General features: G+C 45.7%; 2 protein-coding genes across 2 annotated transcripts in view; both read left to right on the top strand.

Moving 5' to 3' along the window:
- Positions 1-19,165, top strand: part of LOC100551841 (C-type lectin BpLec) — a 520,120-nt gene that overhangs the window by 197,780 nt on the left and 303,175 nt on the right. The gene's annotated exons all lie outside the window — the stretch shown is intronic.
- Positions 1-19,165, top strand: part of cpt1b (carnitine palmitoyltransferase 1B) — a 56,997-nt gene that overhangs the window by 6,045 nt on the left and 31,787 nt on the right. Inside the window, exons 2-5 of the mRNA XM_008123020.2 lie at positions 9,244-9,404; positions 13,274-13,413; positions 15,655-15,832; positions 18,538-18,639. Coding sequence (XP_008121227.2) covers positions 9,264-9,404; positions 13,274-13,413; positions 15,655-15,832; positions 18,538-18,639 — 561 coding nt within the window. The 5' untranslated portion in view covers positions 9,244-9,263. The remainder of the gene's footprint in view (positions 1-9,243; positions 9,405-13,273; positions 13,414-15,654; positions 15,833-18,537; positions 18,640-19,165) is intronic.

Raw genomic sequence — 19,165 nt, forward strand, 5'->3', positions numbered from 1 at the left:
TGGCTAAGATTTGGCTAAGATTTTAAACTGAGTTTGGGCTTGGCTCCTGTGGTCAAAGTCTAACTGTTGTGTGACTGTGTGTTGAAAGAGAGCCAGGTACTTAAGTTGATTGACAGCAGGCATTGTCCCCTGTTAATTGAGTTTCTGGGAAAGCTTTATTTGCCAGTGTGAGTTTCTGCCAGAGCCTGATCCCAGAAGGGCAGTTGGTTCTCGCAGAAGCAGAGGAAGCAGGAGGACATTTTTGCTCCCTGGCTTCAGGTAGGATTTGGCTAAGATTTGGCTAAGATTTTAAACTGAGTTTGGGCTTGGCTCCTGTGGTCAAAGTCTAACTGTTGTGTGACTGTTGTGTTGAAAGAGAGCCAGGTACTTAAGTTGATTGACAGCAGGCATTGTCCCCTGTTAATTGAGTTTCTGGGAAAGCTTTATTTGCCAGTGTGAGTTTCTGCCAGAGCCTGATCCCAGAAGGGCAGTTGGTTCTCGCAGAAGCAGAGGAAGCAGGAGGACATTTTTGCTCCCTGGCTTCAGGTAGGATTTGGCTAAGATTTGGCTAAGATTTTAAACTGAGTTTGGGCTTGGCTCCTGTGGTCAAAGTCTAACTGTTGTGTGACTGTGTGTTGAAAGAGAGCCAGGTACTTAAGTTGATTGACAGCAGGCATTGTCCCCTGTTAATTGAGTTTCTGGGAAAGCTTTATTTGCCAGTGTGAGTTTCTGCCAGAGCCTGATCCCAGAAGGGCAGTTGGTTCTCGCAGAAGCAGAGGAAGCAGGAGGACATTTTTGCTCCCTGGCTTCAGGTAGGATTTGGCTAAGATTTGGCTAAGATTTTAAACTGAGTTTGGGCTTGGCTCCTGTGGTCAAAGTCTAACTGTTGTGTGACTGTGTGTTGAAAGAGAGCCAGGTACTTAAGTTGATTGACAGCAGGCATTGTCCCCTGTTAATTGAGTTTCTGGGAAAGCTTTATTTGCCAGTGTCGCGCGCGCCGTCAGGCACCTTTACTAACTATCCTTTGCCGTACATACAGGAAACAAAGCAACATAAACAAATACACAAAGACGTGGTTTGTTGCAGTCTGCACATAAAGTGCGTGCATATTACTTAACTGTACAAAGATCCCACTTGGCCACCACGCTCACCAAGAGATGCAACAAAAGCAAAACATTCCCATCACATGCACCAGCTGTGGCATGTTCCGCTTTTTCACACAAAAACTAGACAACTACATCTGCTCCAAATGCAAACAGATGACTCTGATGGAGCAGAGGATCCAACAGCTCGAGCACCGTATTAAGACCCTTAAGGACATTCAGGCACTCGAGCTCTTCTTGGACACTGCACAACACGCTGCTGTAGATCAGCAGCCTGCATCACACCAACACCACCAAGACCATGATCAGGAACCTTATGGGGAGATCAACTCAAAGGTAGACAACCCTCAGGCTTGGAAGGAGGTCACCCATAGAAGGAGACGCAGGACCAGGCAGCCTCCGCAGAACTCCTCTGCTCAGCTGCATTTACACAACAGATTTGAAATTCTTACATCATTAACATACAATCAGGAAACACATCTTGTGGAGGACCACAGTTTCTTAGATACCACTCAGTGGACCATCCTGGATCAATGCGCAGGGGATAGCCCTGACAGGGACAGTGCATCACCACAGTCACACTTATGTAATCATGCAAATGCTCCATCCCCAATCATAGACCAGGAGCAACAGGAACATCCTTGGGAGAGTAATGGGCTCTCGGATGTATCTCAATGGATTGTCATTGATGAATGCACTGGGGATGTTGAGGAGGAGGACAACACTTTACACCTACATGATTCACTTCAACAGGAACACTCTTCAGGGGACATACACACTGTCTTGCACAAAAGGGACCCTGTCAATCCTCAAAGGAAACAGGTCTTGGTAGTAGGTGACTCCCTCCTTAGAGGAACGGAAGCCATCATTTCCAGACCGGATGGGATGGCTCGAGAAACATGCTGCCTCCCGGGGGCAAAAATACACCATATCACTCAGAGGCTCAGCAGGCTCCTAAAGCCCCATCACCCTCCCCACCTTATGTTGATTCATGTAGGTACCAATGACACCGCTAGGCATACTTTTCAAAAGATCACAAATGATTTTCGAGCTCTGGGAACAAAGCTAAAACTGTATAATGTACATGTGATCTTTTCATCCCTCCTCCCCGTTGTAGGACATGGCTCTACAAGGGCCGGAAAAATAGTACAGGTCAATAACTGGCTCAGAAAATGGTGTCAAGAGGAGCATTTTGGCTTCCTTGACCATGGTCTACTCTTCCAAGAGGATGGACTACTGGCAAGCGATGGGGTGCATCTCACACAAGTAGGAAAACATCTTTTTGCACACAGACTCACAAACCTCATCAGGCGCACTTTAAACTAAATCCACTGGGGGAGGGGAACAACAGCCTGGCGAACAATATATTACCCACGACCACAGGGAACCGCCGTAAGGCTAAACGGAGGGCTGCACAAACACAGCAAGGACCAAGTACAGAGAGCACAATAATCCCAAATAAACAGTTCGAGGGGAGGTCACAGGGGCTTACATGTCTTTACACTAATGCTCAGAGCATGGGAAATAAGCAAGACGAACTCCAACTCCTAGCACAGCACCACACATACGATGTCATAGGCATCACTGAAACCTGGTGGGATGACTCCCATCACTGGAATTTAACCATTGAGGGCTATAACCTCTTTCACAGAAATAGAACAAAGGGGAGAGGAGGGGGAGTAGCTTTATATGTCAAAAACAGTTACGTTGCAGAAGAAATGCAAGACTGTAATCCGGGAAACCAGCTTGAAAGCATCTGGATAAGAATCAAGGGAACCGGGACTCAAAAAGATCTTGTCGTGGGTGTCTACTACAGACCTCCGAGTCAGGATGAAGGACTTGATGAAGCCTTCTGTCAACAGCTGACCAAACAGGCACAAAGAAGAGATATAGTAGTCATGGGCGATTTCAATTATCCCGATATCTGCTGGAAAACAAACTCAGCCAAGAGTACAAAGTCCAACAAATTCCTCACTTGCCTTGCAGATAATTTTATGGTCCAGAAGGTAGAAGAGGCAACAAGGGGATCAGCAACTCTTGATCTAATCTTAACAAATGTGGAAGACCTGATCAATACAGTTGAAGTGGTTGGATCCTTAGGGGCAAGTGACCATGTGCTCCTGCAGTTTGCAATACAAAGGAATGCTGAAACTAAGACAAGTCAAACACGCATTCTGGACTTTAAGAGAGCTGACTTCCAAAAAATGAAGGAATTACTGAGCGGCATTCCATGGATGCCGATATTAAAAAACAAGGGAGTTAAGGATGGATGGGAGTTTTTCAAAAGTGAAATACTCAAGGCGCAAATGCAAACAGTGCCAACAAAGAAGAAAAATAAGACAAGTGCAAAGAAGCCAGAATGGATGTCCAAAGAACTTCTAACTGAGCTAAAGCTCAAAAGTGACATGCACAAGAAGTGGAAAAGGGGAGAAATCACCAAAGAAGAATTCAAACGTATAGCCAACTCCTGTAGGGAAAAGGTTCGCAAGGCTAAAGCGCAAAATGAGCTCAGGCTTGCCAGGGACATAAAAAACAACAAAAAAGGTTTTTTTGCTTATGTTGGTAGAAAAAGGAAGAAAAAGGAGGCGATAGGGCCACTGCAAGGAGTAGATGGGGTGATGGTGACAGGGGATAGGGAAAAGGCAGAACTGCTTAATGCCTTCTTTGCCTCGGTCTTCTCACAAAAAGAAAGCCATCTTCAACCTCAGCAACATGGAATGGACGAAGGATTGGGGGAAATCCAACCCCAAATAGGGAAACAAGTTGTCCAGGAACACTTGGCCACTCTAAACGAATTCAAGTCCCCAGGGCCAGATCAGCTACATCCAAGAGTATTGAAGGAACTAGCGGAAGTTATTTCAGAACCACTGGCAATCATCTTCGAGAGTTCTTGGAGAACGGGAGAAGTCCCAGCAGATTGGAGGAGGGCGAATGTGGTCCCTATCTTCAAGAAGGGAAAAAAGAACGACCCAAACAATGACCGTCCGGTCAGCCTCACATCAATACCAGGCAAGATTCTGGAAAAGATCATTAAGGAAGTGGTCTGCGAACACTTAGAAACAAATGCGGTCATTGCTAATAGTCAACACGGATTTACCAAAAACAAGTCATGCCAGACTAATCTGATCTCTTTTTTCGATAGAGTTACGAGTTGGGTCGATACAGGGAATGCCGTGGATGTAGCATATCTAGATTTCAGTAAGGCCTTCGACAAAGTCCCCCACGACCTTCTGGCAAACAAACTAGTAAAATGTGGGCTAGACAAAACTACGGTTAGGTGGATCTGTAATTGGCTAAGCGAACGAACCCAAAGGGTGCTCACCAATGCGTCGTCTTCATCATGGAAAGAAGTGACAAGTGGAGTGCCGCAGGGCTCTGTCCTGGGCCCGGTTCTGTTCAACATCTTTATTAACGACTTAGACGAAGGGTTAGAAGGCACGATCATCAAGTTTGCAGATGACACCAAACTCGGAGGGATAGCTAACACTCCAGAAGACAGGAGCAGAATTCAAAATGATCTTGACAGACTAGAGAGATGGGCCGAAACTAACAAAATGAAGTTCAACAGGGACAAATGCAAGATACTTCATTTCGGCAGAAAAAATGGAAATCAAAGATACAGAATGGGGGACGCCTGGCTTGACAGCAGTGTGTGCGAAAAAGACCTTGGAGTCCTCGTGGACAACAAGTTAAACATGAGCCTACAATGTGATGCGGCAGCTAAAAAAGCCAATGGGATTTTGGCCTGCATCAATAGGGGAATAACGTCTAGATCCAGGGAAGTCATGCTCCCCCTCTATTCTGCCTTGGTCAGACCACACCTGGAATACTGTGTCCAGTTTTGGGCACCGCAGATGAAGGGAGATGCTGACAAGCTGGAAAGCGTCCAGAGGAGGGCAACTAAAATGATTAAGGGTCTGGAGAACAAGCCCTATGAGGAGAGGCTTAAAGAGCTGGGCATGTTTAGCCTGCAGAAGAGAAGGCTGAGAGGAGACATGATAGCCATGTACAAATATGTGAGGGGAAGTCATAGGGAGGAGGGAGCAAGCTTATTTTCTGCTGCCCTGCAGACTAGGACATGGAACAATGGCTTCAAACTACAGGAAAGGAGATTCCACCTGAACATCAGGAAGAACTTCCTCACTGTGAGAAGGGCTGTTCACCAGTGGAACTCTCTGCCCCAGACTGTGGTGGAGGCTCCTTCTTTGGAGGCTTTTAAGCAGAGGCTGGATGGCCATCTGTCGGGGGTGCTTTGAATGCGATTTCCTGCTTCTTAGCGGGGGGTTGGACTAGATGGCCCTTGAGGTCTCTTCCAACTCTACTATTCTATGATTCTATGATTCTAAGATCAGAGTGAAATAATATATGTATTAATAATAATAATAAAATAAATGTAACAGTAGCAACAGTAATAGAGAAAAATAATAAATGTAACATATATTCTCGAGTATAAGCTGACCCAAGTATAAGCCAACGAGGACCCTCACCAGAGTATAAGCCGAGGGGGCCTTTTTCAGTCTTAAAAAAAGGGCTGAAAAACTAGGCTTATACTCGAGTATATACGGTATACTCCATCGTGGCCCTTTCTTTGCAAATACAAAAATTCCATCCATGTAGTAAATTTTTTGCATCGGAGGGAAGCATGGCAGCCTTTCAGCAGGCAGGGCCTTCTCAGTGGTGGCTCCTTGGGGTCTATGGATCTCTCTTTCCGTCAGGAAAACCCCGTTTTATTGGGCCCAGGTTTGCATTCATTGCTGTAGAAAGGCCCATGCACATGAAAGCATGGATTATTTTGTCGTTGTTGTTGGAGGTTTGAATGCTTTCAGGTGGTAAGAGACAACTGTATAAAGATTGTATGTGATTGCCTAGTTTAAAGAAAAGCGTTATAAGACATTCAGTATGAAAAACCATGAGATGTAATGAATGTACAATAAGTTGATTCATATGTGTTTAGGTGATGTATATATTTAAGAAGACAAAATTACATTTAAAGAGGGGGAATTGTTAATGTGGGATTTGTGTACTGGTAGTGTTTAAATGAAATTTGTGTCTTGCTTGTATGGCATACTGATTGCATCATCCAGAGTATACTATAGTCTGGAAAGAGTTAATTGCTGAGAAGCTGTGATGACCTTGATGTGTGACTGGAACTGGGGAGTGTCCAGACACAAGTGTGTATGCATTACTGATTGCATCTGGTCAGTTCTGTTTCTGTCTGCCTAGAGTGAGAGTCCTGTGTTCGTCTGCAAGTCTGTTTGTCTTGTACAGTAAAACTTTGTATATAGTTTTACTAACGTCTCTGGGTGTCTCTTCGTTCTGCGTTCCACTGACCCCATCCAACTGCTGCTGCGCTACGTAAATTACTCTGACAATTATTAGTACGGCGTCCTTTCCTTCACGGCTTCCATGGTTACATGAAGTGTGTTGGAGCTGTATTTTGGCACATTAATGGGGTTTGGCAGCACTTTTATGCCCCGTCTCAATGCTATTGGATCTATGGCTCTGGGTATGTTGGGATTTTTGCATTTTGACCAGATAAGCAGCACTCTTTTGGCAGGGAAGGTTAATCAAGACCTTGCAAAACTACAACTCCCAGGATCCTCATAGCAGGGAGGTCTCATTAGCAGTGATAATGTTTGATTATGATGTTAAACCCAAAGGAGTCCACTTGTAGGGTGACCTTGCTGGACGTTGGTCTGTCTGCATCAACCTGGCGTTTGAAAAAGATAAGAAGCTAGAGATATATACAGAGGGCATTTCTCCCCACGGCTGGCTTGTTTGCACAAGTTTCAAGGGCTTCGTGGAAGGGAACGGCGGTCCGGTTTGTGTGTTTTGGTTTTGGCTTCTTTTGTTTACCACTAAGTTGCATGTAACACTATGTAACATGGAATCACAGAGTTGGGCCATCTAGTCCAACCCCCTTCTGCCATGCAGGAAAAGCACAATCAAAGCCCCCTTGACAGATGGCCACCCAGCCTCTGTTACAAAACCTCCATCAGACTCCAAGGCAGAGAGTTCCACTGCTGAACAGCTCTTCTTACAGTCATGAAGTTCTTCCTAGTGTTCAATGGAATCTCCTTCCCTGTCATTTGAACCCATGCCTCCATTGAGTCCTAGTCTCCAGGGCAGCAGAAAGGAAGCCCCCCCCCCTCTCTCTTCCTTAGGACCCCCTTTCACATATGTATCCATGGCTATTCTCATGGCTGCTCTCCACCTTCTCTTCTAAGCACACCCATCTCTTTAAGATGCTCCTCAGAGGGATTATTCGTGGTCTCCAGACCATTTCAGTTGCTCTTCTCTGGACCCCTTCCAGCTCAGAGTCATTATCTCTTTGGAACTGTGGGGCCCAGTATGAACACAGTATGATTCCAGATAAAGTGGTCTGACCAAAGCGGAAGAGAGAGGCACCAGGAGTTCCATTGACCTGGACACCATGCTCCTTTGGCTTCTGCTCAAAATCTCATTGGCTTTTTGAGCCGATGCATTGCACTCTTGGCTCATGTTCAGCTTGTTGCCCATGAAGACTCCAAGATCCTTCTCACATGGACTGTTGTCAAGCCAGGAGTCACCCATCCTGTATCTTTAGAAGTTTCCAAGGAAGGAGCTTCCGCCACACTCCAAGGTGGAGAATTCCATATGTTGGGAGTGCTCTGATTGTGTTTTCCTGTGTAAAGGCAAAAGGATGTTGGACTGGATGGCCTTTGGGGGTCTCTTCCAATTCTGTGAGTGTGTGATTCTATGAATCCCTTTTGTGAGGTGTTGTTAGGGATTCCTCATCTTCAGAAGAGGAAGGGGAGCAGGAAAGTGTTCAGGAATCAGAGGAGCAGTTGGAATCTGAGGAGGAAGTTTTGCAAGTACCCACATTTCAGGAAAGGCGAAAGGAAACAAAGCAGAGACTCCGTTCAGCTACAATAATGGCCAGAAACACTAAAGTAATGGGAACCGCCCTAGCAGCTGCAGCGTGGGGGAACTCAGGGCTATAAATCAGAAACAGGAGTGGTCAGCTTTCGCGTCAGGGAATCAGCAACCCCGACTAATTGATGAGCCAGGTCCAAACTCAGCTCACCCATCAGACCACTCTGCAAACGGTGAAAGTGGCAATGACAAAGCACGACAACTTTGCCGATTTATAACTGCTAAAGCCAGCGACACTGAAGCTTTATTTACATTATTTACAGTGCTAATTAGCCAAAGCTATCAGGACACATGTTGCATCCACATGATCAAACATGGAGCATGTCCGTCTCTCTCAAAGTCCGTTCTCTGTATACAGAAGCACCTCCTCTGCATTCCACAGCTTGTGATGTATCTTCCTCTCACATAGTACATGTTAATGGGGGATTTGTGTATTGGTAGTGTTTAAATGAAATTTGTGTCTTGCCTGTATTGCATACTGATTGCATCATCCAGAGTGTACTATAGTCTAGAAAGAGTTAATTACTAAGAAGCTGTGATGACCTTGATGTGTGGCTGGAACTGGGGAGTGTCCAGACACACGTGTGTATGCATTACTGATTGCATCAGTTCAGTTATGTTCTGTCTGCCTAGAGTGAGAGTCCTGTGTCTATTGTCTGCAAGTCTGTTTGTCTTTATTACTGCTTTCAGTAAAACTTGTATATAGTTTTACTAACGTCTCTGATGTCTCTTCGTTCTACGTTCCACTGATTCCATCCAGCACTGCAAATTACTCTGACAGTACAAACAGAAGTCTTTGCCATTTGCCCTTCCAGCAATCAATCAGGGCTCGCTGCAATTAACCTCTTGACTGCTGGAATGCTTGCCGGAACGAACGCACACAATTCCACAGCAACAATAGATTATACATTTCATTCCCAAAAACACTAACATTTCGCTGGTAACAAACTGACTTTAATGCTTAAGCCTTCGCTCCCCTTGTGCCTGCTTCGAGTCTGTTTTGGAAACTGCTAAGGATTGCTGTTGTTCCTTTGTCTGAAGTAAGAACTGTGTTTGCATTAAGACTTCTTTGCTTTCTTTTACATTATACAACTGCGTGTGCTGTTCTTTATGTTTTGCTGAAGTAAAGCAGTTTTCATTTATGTACCACGTTGTTTTAATGCTGTTCTTGAGAGACAAATCAGGAGAGGTGCTGCTGCTGCTGCAACCTGTTCCTGTCCTCGATTCTCCCTTTATTGACTTCCAGGTGCCGTCGGAGCCCCCAGGATGGCGGAGGCGCACCAGGCGGTGGCCTTCCAGTTCACGGTGACCCCGGAGGGGGTGGCCTTCCAGCTCAGCCGAGAGGCCCTCAAGCAGATCTACCTCTCGGGGGTCTCCTCCTGGAAGAAGCGCCTGGCCCGGCTGAAGGTGAGCGAGCGGCATCCGGGACGTGCGCCTTCCCATCGGTCAGGATTTTGTTATCCGTCAGGATCCAGGACTTTGCCGGTGTGCAGGCGGAGGATTAACCAAAACAACACCTGGCTTGTGTCAAAGCTGTTTTACTTAAGGCAGTAGCTTAAACACTTGGTCACTTCAACATCTGGCTTCCAAACATAGAGATAGCACACAGCTGAAGTTACAAAGCAGAGTCCCATTAACATTGAAAGTACTACCGTGTTTCCCCTAAAATAAGACAGTGTCTTATATTAATTTTTGCTCCCAAAGATGTGCTAGGTCCTATTTTCAGGGGATGTCTTATTTTTTCATGAAGAAGAATTCACATTTATTGTTGAACAAAAAAATGAACATTTATTATATACTAGCTGTGCCCGGCCACGCGTTGCTGTGGCAAAGTGGTGGTGGTATCAGTTAAAACTTGTTGTGGAATTTTTATTTGACGTTATTTGTATTTTTTTAAATTAATTTTATTGTCACTTATCTTTTTTATTTATTATATTTTATTATTTTGTTGTATTATTTTTAGTCATTTTGTTATAGTATTTTATTGTATTAATTATTTTAGTGTTTTTTATAATTTTGTATTGTATTATTTGTATTTATTTTTTATCATTATTTTATTAACACTGGGCTGAGTGGGTTGCTAGGAGACCAAGTGGGCGGAGCTTAGCCTTCTAACTGGCAGCAATTGGATAAAAACAATTATTCCTCTCCCTCTAATTAGGAATTTATTTTTCTTTTCTTTTTGTTGTATCAACCTAGAGGCATGGATGAGGGGTTGTGATGTCAATTTTCGAGGTTGTGGGGTGTTTACTTTTGTTGTTTTGTCCGCTGCCGTGATGCCATCACTCTTTTATATATATAGACTGTACAGTAGTTGTCATCACAAACCAGCATAACCAGACAAACTGTGAATCCCATCAAGAATTTCTTGTTACTACCAATATTTCCATGTACAACACTTTATGGTACGTACATTTCTGGTGTTCTGTTTGGTGGACATGCTTCCAAACAAAAACTTTGCTAAGTCTTACTTTCGGGGGAGGCCTTATATTTAGCAACTCAGCAAAACCTCTACTAGGTCTTATTTTCTGGGGATGTCTTATTTTAGGGGAAACAGGGTACTAAGCCAGTTCAGAAGCAAGAATAATTCAGTCCACAAGTCCAACTATTACCACCTTATCACATTGAGAGGGGGAAGCATGGGTGACCCCCCCCCTTTAAGAGTAGGGAATCGCCCCTCTTATCTTCTGCTTCATGTTCCACCTTCCCATCACACTCACACTTGGAAACCTAAGAGCTAGCAATATATTCCCTTTACATTCATTACAATGTCAGTATTACTTTTTTGTTTTGAATCGGGAGGAACAACAATATCCAAAAACCAAGAAATTCCTTGCTCTATTCAAAGCCCCTTCTGTTAAAGGAGACTGGCACCAGGTTACAGCCATGGCTTTCCATGAGATTCTATGGTTCTGCATCAAAGCCCATAGAACACAATAGACAGTGCTCTATTGCTTTCCATGGAATCCTATAGTTCTCGATACAAGAGACTGCTGATGGTTGGGCAATGAAACAGGAAGGGAAACTCTGGTGGTTCCCATCCCACCTGTCTTTCAGTTGTAAAGATGTATTTTATTTATTTATTAATCCAACCCCCTGCCATGCAGGAAAAGCACCTTCAAAGTCCTCCTGACAGATGTCCATCCAGCTTCTGTTTCCAAACCTCCAAAGAAGGAGTTTTGCACTGGACTCAGAGGCAGAGAGTTCCACGTTTAGGGTCAGAAAGTTTTTCAAGTGGAATCTCCTTTCCTGTCATTTGGACCCATGGCTCTATTGAGTCATAGTTTCCAGGGCAGCAGAAAAGAAGCCCGCTTCTTCCTTATTATTTATTTATTTATTTACAGTATTTCTATTCCGCTCTTCCTTCTCACCCCGAAGGGGACTCAGGGCGGGTCACAATGCACATACACATGGCAAACATTCAATGCCACTATTAGACATACAACACATACAGACAGATAGAGGTAATTCAACATTCTTCCAATTTCAGCTTCAGGAGGTGGAGCCCCAGATGGCGTAGTGGACTAAGTGACTTGAAGGTTGGGTTGCTGACCTGACAGCTGCCAGGTTCGAATCCCACCCGGGGAGAGTGTGGATGAGCTCCCTCTATCAGCTCCAGCTCCATGCGGGGACATGAGAGAAGCCTCCCACAAGGATGGTAAAAACATCAAAAAAAAAAACATCCGGGCGTCCCCTGGGCACCGTCCTTGCAGACGGCCAATTCTCTCACTCCAGAAGCAACTCCGGTTGCTCCTGACACAAAAAAAAAAAAAAAAAAAGCTTCAGGAGGTGATGCTCGATTCTGGCCACCGGGGGAGCTGTTGCTTCATCCACTATGACTCTGAGTCCTTTTTGAGCGTAGTATTTCCTCCTTGCTCCTTGATCGCCGGCAGTTTTATGGTGTCGTAAATTAAATTAACCTCCCCGCTTAAGTGGTCCCTAATTTATTTACTCACAGCTGCAGCTGTTTTTAAACTGCTGAGGTGGACAGTAAGCTAGGCTAGTAAACAGTCGTGTACTCAATCCAACGGGCTTCAAACTTGCGACCTTTTGGTCAGCAGTGATCTGTTGCTGCTGGTGATTAACCAACTGTGCTGTGATAAGAAGTAAGAGCTCTGAACAGAATTGCTGGCCTGTGTTCAGAGTTCCTTCCTTTCAGGACATTTCTGCCTCTTTTCAGCCCCGGAACATGTGGTGAGCTCTGTGCCTCTCCATGGTTGAAAAAGAGACTGAAATGTCCTATCAGGGGAAATGTCTCAATGTGATGAAGTCAGTTGCTGGAGTTTCCTTCTTTCAGGACATTGCTGCCACTTTTCAACCACGGAGGGCTATGCATGATGGCCAAAAGTAGTTCAGCTCATGTGATGAGCTCCATGCCTCTCCATGCCTGGAAAGATCCTGAAATGTCCTACCAGGGGAAAATTTCTCAATGTGATAAAATGGTTAGTACAATGTGTGAGTTTTCAGGAGTACAAACCGTAGTCAATGTTCCAGAGGTCAAGCCCAATAATCCAGAGTCCAGATCCGAGAGTTCAAGGGAAGCCCACAATCCATAAATCAAAAGCCAGACCGGTGGTTGTTCGAGAGTTCAGGAATTCAAAGGACATCAACGTCCACAACAATATTCCAAGATCCGCAGTGTCCAAAGCAAGGTTGTCACTAAGGTCAACAAGGTATATCACAAGAGGTCAGGATACCACAGTCCACACAAGCTGGGGGAGAAACAACTAGATACAACAGATACTTTTCTCCCAAGGAGCCGTCTCCAACGAGGCTCTTTTTATGCCGCTGCTCATAGCTGCATCCTATCTCCCAGGCCTCTTCCCTGGGATTCCTTACAGACCAGTGGTTCACAACCTTTGGGCCTCCAGGTGTTTTGGACCTCAACTCCCAGAAATCCCAGCCAGCTTACCAGCTGTTAGGAACTGTGGGAGCTGAAGTCCAAAACACCCGGAAGCCCAAAGATTGGGAACCACTGTTACAGACCTTTGGATCCAGGAGGGAGATTAACCCCTTCCATACCTTTCCCAGCATCACCACCCTGCTAAGCATGATCCTATATGAACCATCACCAGACTACTAGGTGTTCTATATATCAGCCACCACCAACTGCAGCAGGACATGACATTGTCTCTTTCTAAAGCCCTGTGCAGACAGTCTCCAAGTTGCTTGCAAATGACTCCTAGTTAAGAACGAGGGTGAGACACTTACTCCATTTCCCCCCGTTGCCCCCATTCTCCCCCTTTGTCCCCTTCCTGCCCCCTCGATTCCCACAGAACAGCATCCTGACGGGGGTCTTCCCAGGGACGCCTTCAGGGTGGCTGGCGGTCGTGGCCGTCACGGTGGGCGCCACGTATTTCGGCATCGACGTCTCCGTGGGGCTCATCTTCCGGATCCAGAAGCGCCTGCCCAACAGGTGAGCAGCGCCAGCCCTGGAACGACTAAACCTTAGGGAGGGCTTCCTGGCCGTAAGAGCTTCCCTGCATTGGGATCTTCTGCTGCCAGGGAGACCTGTTTGTGTAGGTTTTTAAGCAGGGGCGGGATGGCCATCTGTCGGGAGGGATTTTCCTATATGGCAGAATGGCCCCTGGGGTGTCTTCCAACTCTGGGATTCCAAGATTCTATCCGATTTTATCTGTCTATCTATCCCATCATTCATCCATCTACCCATCCATCCCATCCTCTGTCCTATCATCTATTCATCTAATCTATCTTCAATGAATCTATGTGTCTATCCCATCATCTATGATCTATCATCTATGTATCTATCTATGTATTCTGTCTATTCTGTCATCCATCCCATCCAATCCCATCCAATCCATCCATGTGTCTATTAATCTTAGGGAATTTGACTGGATGACCCTTGAGGTCTCTTCCAGCTTTACGATTCCATACCTCACAGCCTCTGAGGATGCCTGCCATAGATGTGGGCGAAACGTCAGGAGAGAATACTTCTGGAACATGGCCACACAGCCCGAAAGACATACAACAACCCTGTGATCCCGGCCATGAAAGCCTTCGACAACACATTCTGTCCTCTATTTTGTTTGTCTGTCTGTCTGTCTGTCTACATCTTTCTGCTTATCCAACCATCCATCCCTGCATCTGTCTAAATTTATCTATTTATCTATCTGTCCGAATCTCTTTCCAACTATCTATCATGTCTTAAGGGGTTGGATTGGATGGCCCTCGGGGTCTCTTCAAACTCTAGGATTCAATCATCTGTCTGTCCCTCTATCTGTCCATCTATCTATCTATCTGTACTTCCATCCATGTGTGTGTCCATCAGTTTGTCCATTTATCTGTTTGTCTAACTATATCTCTCTCTCCTTTCCTCACCCTTCCTGTATCTACCTACCTGTCTCTTTAGAGGGTTGGACTGGATCGCCCTTGGGAATCTTTTCCAACTCGAGGATTCAATCATCTATTTGTCCATCCGTCCATTCATCTGTCTGTCCATTTATCTATCTATCTGTCCTTTCCTCCCTCTGTCTGTCTGTCTGTCCTCCTGAACATCCATCCAATCATCCATCCATCTCTTTAGAAGGTGTTTGGACTGGATCACCCTTGGGGTCTTTCCAACTCAATTGGAAAACTCAATCAACAATCTGTCTTTCCATCTGTCTATCCTTCCATCCATTTATCCATCCTTCTGTCCATTGATCTAATTGTCCATCTCTGCCTCCCTCTGTCTATCTGTTTGTCTATTCCTCCATCCATCCACCCCCCTCTCTCTCTTCAGGGGTTGGACTGGATGGCCCTTGGGGTCTTTTCCAACTTTAGGATTCAATCATTTGTATGTCCATTCATCTGTTTGTCTATCTCTCCATCTCTTCCAATAAATTGTCATTTTAATTATTTGCATTTAATTTATTATGTACTTGATTTTTTTTTTACTTACTGTATTGTCAGGGGTTAATCGCCACCCTGACTTATTTATGAGTCAGATCTCTCACCTTCTTTTCACCAGTCAGACCACTTAAGCATTGGCAAAAGTGGCACTGACAAAAACGACAGCTCAATCGTAAATTTTCTGCTGATCCCAGCGGTACTATACTTTTATTTACAGACTATATACAACTCTAAACACCATCACTATCAGGACACATGTTCCCCGGCAAGGGTTCGCCTCTCAGTTCACCAAGTCTGCTATCAGTGCAAGCAGGCACCTCCCAACATTCCACAGTCATGTCAAATGTTCTGTCCACACAGTTGAAACAGAAGTCTTGACCCATTGGCCCTGCAGGCAATCAATCAGGGCTGGAATGTAATTAACTCCTGTGCTGTTGGAAAGCTTGCCGGAACACGTAGACACAATCCAACAGCAACAATTGAATTTAACATTTCACACTATAACAACAAAAACATTGACGTGTATGGCATCGAATGGCTGCCATTTATGTTGTAAGCCGCCCCGAGTCCCCAAGGGGAGATGGCACAGGGGGCAAATGAAGTTGACTTGACTTGACATCCCTCCCTCCATCTGTCTATTCATCCATCCATCCATCTCTCTCTCTCTTGGGGAGTTGGACTTGGATGGCCCTTGTGGGGTCTCTCTCTTCCTACTCTAAGATTCAGGAGGGTGTCCTGTTGCTGAGGAGCCCCTCCTTCGGAGGCAGTCCTCAACCTGGGCCCCTTGCTGCTTCCTTCCTTGCAGCTGCCGGCGGTGCCTGGGTGTCCGTTCCCGCTCGCTGCTGAGCGCCCTGATCTTCTCCTCGGGGGCCTGGATGCTGGGGGTGCTGCTCCGCCGCCAGGCCCTGCGGCTGCTGCTCTCCTACCATGGGTGGATGTTCGAGCCCCACGGCAAGACCCGCCCCAGCACCAAGATCTGGGCCGTGAGTCTCTGGGGAGGGCTGAGTGTGCATGTGCATGTATGTGCGTGCATGAATGTCTCTGTATGCTCCCTCCTTCCTTATCTAGGGATGCATCTCCACTGAGGAATGAATGCATTTTGAGCCAAATTTAAGTGTTGTGACTCAAGCCTATGGGACCCTTGGAGTTGTAGTTAGGCTTTGTCACGATGCAGGGCTCTGCCAATGTTGCACCTCAGCACTGGTTCACCTTGCTCTTAACACTCCCTCCACCACAGCAGACTTGGTTTTTACAATTTCTTGATAAAAGATAGCAAAATCTGAATAAAAAGCAGGAAAGAAAGCAATAATCCAAATGCAAAGGCAATCTGTAGAATATAGTTCAAAGTTTCTAATATAGCAAATCAGTCCTGAAAACAAGGCAGCATGAACTCCAAAATGCAATCCAAAACACAGGATCTAGGCATGAACAAAAGCAAGAATTATATTCCATGAGCATAGACAAGGCAGTACCTTAGCTTCCAAAATCAACGTTGCTTTGCCTGAAATCTTTCCCTGTTTCTCTCTTATTTAACCATGCTTACAGGCTAAGAAAGCATTCTTTTGTCCTTGAGTTCCCACACATTTGCCAGCTAGTCTAAGAGAATGCCTGGAATGATGAACTCTTAACCTTAACCTTGTATTCCTTACCAAGAAAGACTCCTCTGACTCGCTGCCAGAGCCACCTGGGACTTGTTGATGTTTTAAATCCTGTGAAAGGTCACCCTTATCACTGACTTCTATTTCACTACTAGTTATCAAAAACTTCTGCTTCACTGCTAGCCTGTGGCCTCTTTGACAATTCAGAGCCTTCAATTGACAATTCAGAGTCTTCAACATTTCCTTGGTCAGCCTGCATAAACCCAAATCCCCCTTCATCATCAGACTGAACCACAACACCTGGTACACAGGCAAAGGTGAACCAAAGCAACACCTATTACTTAAAACAATAATGTGAATCACTTGACTGTTTCAAGGTCAGAATTCAAACATAAAGATAGCTCACCACTGAAGAATTTATGCTGGTTCACGTACACAGTAGTCAAAAGGCATAGTCCAATAGTCAAAACACCAAGAAGTCAATGGTAAACATCCAATGAGCACGAGTCATAGTCATAGTTCTATGGGTCAAGCCAGAGAAGCCAAAGTTCAAGGGTAATCCAAAACAGTAGTCGAGGGTCACAGTTCATCAAGGTTCACAGCAATGTACAAAGGCCACAGAGTTCACCAAACACAATAATCTTCTCAGTTCAAAGTTCAACAAGGTACAAGACTTACAATGGTTCATGATACAGATCTGGATACCATAATCCACCAACCCAACCTCAACAGCCAATTATGACTGACACTTTCCTCCCAAAGAGTAGTCTCCAGCTTGGCTCCTTTTATGCAGCTGATCACAGCTAGCTGCATCCCATCTTTACAGGCCTCCCTTCTCCTGGATTGCTCCCACCTGTGAGTTCTTACAGATCCAGATAACTCTGCCCTTTGGAACCAAGAGGGAGATTAACCCCTTCCATACCTTCTGCAGCATCTCCACCCTGCTAGTCATGATCCTGACAAGCCTTTTGTATACTAACCACCAACAACTGCTAGGCATTCCACGGCCAACCACCATCAACTGCAGGACATGACAGGCATGGGAAAACTAGTCAGGGGTCCCGCAAAAGGCACTTGGGAGTCACGTTGACCCCTGGAATTTTGCAGTCAGGGATAAGAGCATTATCTGTAACATGCACGCTGCACTGCGTCTTACCTGCTCTTCCCCTGCCTCCGTGCTTTTTTAATCAAGCACTCTGGAGCTCTGTATTTCGGCCAAGAGCCTTTGCAGGCAAATCCTTTATTTCTAGTTCCAGCTATTTACAATTACATACAGAGAGGTGGTCACAACAGAAGAGAGAGAACACGCTGGCTTTATAGATCATTGCTCCTCCTTGCTTATCTCATCTCTGTTGACAGCCTCGGACATGACATTTGGGCTAGTCACCGTTGCCCAGCCAGATATGACATTCCTGGCCCAGCCTCTCCATGTACTAAATAATTCAACCCTTCAGTTACCCATGTCTTAGGAATGACTTTTCCTGGCCTATAGCTCCACCAAATCTTTGACCAGGTGTTTTGGATTCCAACTCCCACAATTCCTAACAGCCAGTAGGGAGGGTCAAAGTTTGCCCATGCCTGATCTACACTATGGAATAATACAGTCCAACCCCACTTGGACTGCCATGTCTCAATACTATGGGAGTTGTAGTTTTGCAAGAGCCACCGTGCTGATGTCTCACCAAACTACAACTCCCAGGATTCCTTTGCATTGAGTGCCAGACTGCATTCCTTCTAACAGTGTAGATGCAACCCGGGAGATTGCGGGTGCATCTACACTGTTGAGTTAATGCAATTTGACACCGCTTTAAGCTGCTGTGGCTCCAGGCAGTGGAGTTGCTGCAGTTTTGCAAAGTCTTCAGCCATTTCTGCAACTGTTGCTGGTGCCTCACCAAAGTCCTTTCAGGAAAGCTATGGACAGGCAAAACCATAGATATCAACAAGTCCTAACAAAATGAAGGACTTCTGGCCCAAGGATATAGTCTGTGGTCAGCACAAGCAACGGAGGTTGTGACCCAAGGATCCTTCTCTGGCCACTATGCACTGACCTCTCTCTCTCCCCCTCCCTTGACCCCACCCTCCTTTTCCAGTCCATGGTCAGAGTGATGTCCGGCCGACATCCCATGCTCTACAGCTTCCAGACCTCTTTGCCCAAGCTGCCCGTTCCTCGAGTGGCCGACACCATCCAGCGGGTAAGAGGAGGGTCAGCGGCCAGATTGGGCCGCATTGGGAAAGGGAGAGCCCCTTCTGAAGCAGCTGCCCCATTGCTTTGTGTGCTGTGGGCCCTCCCAGGCTCTGTCTGGTCAACTGAGATCACAGTCACATTATGGAACCCTGGGAGTTGTAGTTTGGAGAGAGATATAGGATGAATCTACATTGTAGAGTGAATGCAGGCTGACCTCACTTGGACTGCTATGGCTCAATGCTATGGAGCCCTGGGAGTTGTAGTTGAGAGAAAGATATAGAATGCATCTAGAATGAATACTGGCTGACCCCACTTGGACTGCTATGGCTCAATGCTATGGAGCCCTGGGAGTTGTAGTTTAGAGAGAGATATAGAATGCATCTAGAATGAATACTGGCTGACCCCACTTGGACTGCTATGGCTCAATGCTATGGAGCCCTGGGAGTTGTAGTTTAGAGAGAGATATAGAATGCATCTAGAATGAATACTGGCTGACCCCACTTGGACTGCTATGGCTCAATGCTATGGAGCCC

The sequence above is a fragment of the Anolis carolinensis genome, chromosome 5, assembly GCF_035594765.1.
Source record: "Anolis carolinensis isolate JA03-04 chromosome 5, rAnoCar3.1.pri, whole genome shotgun sequence".
NCBI lineage: Eukaryota > Metazoa > Chordata > Lepidosauria > Squamata > Dactyloidae > Anolis > Anolis carolinensis.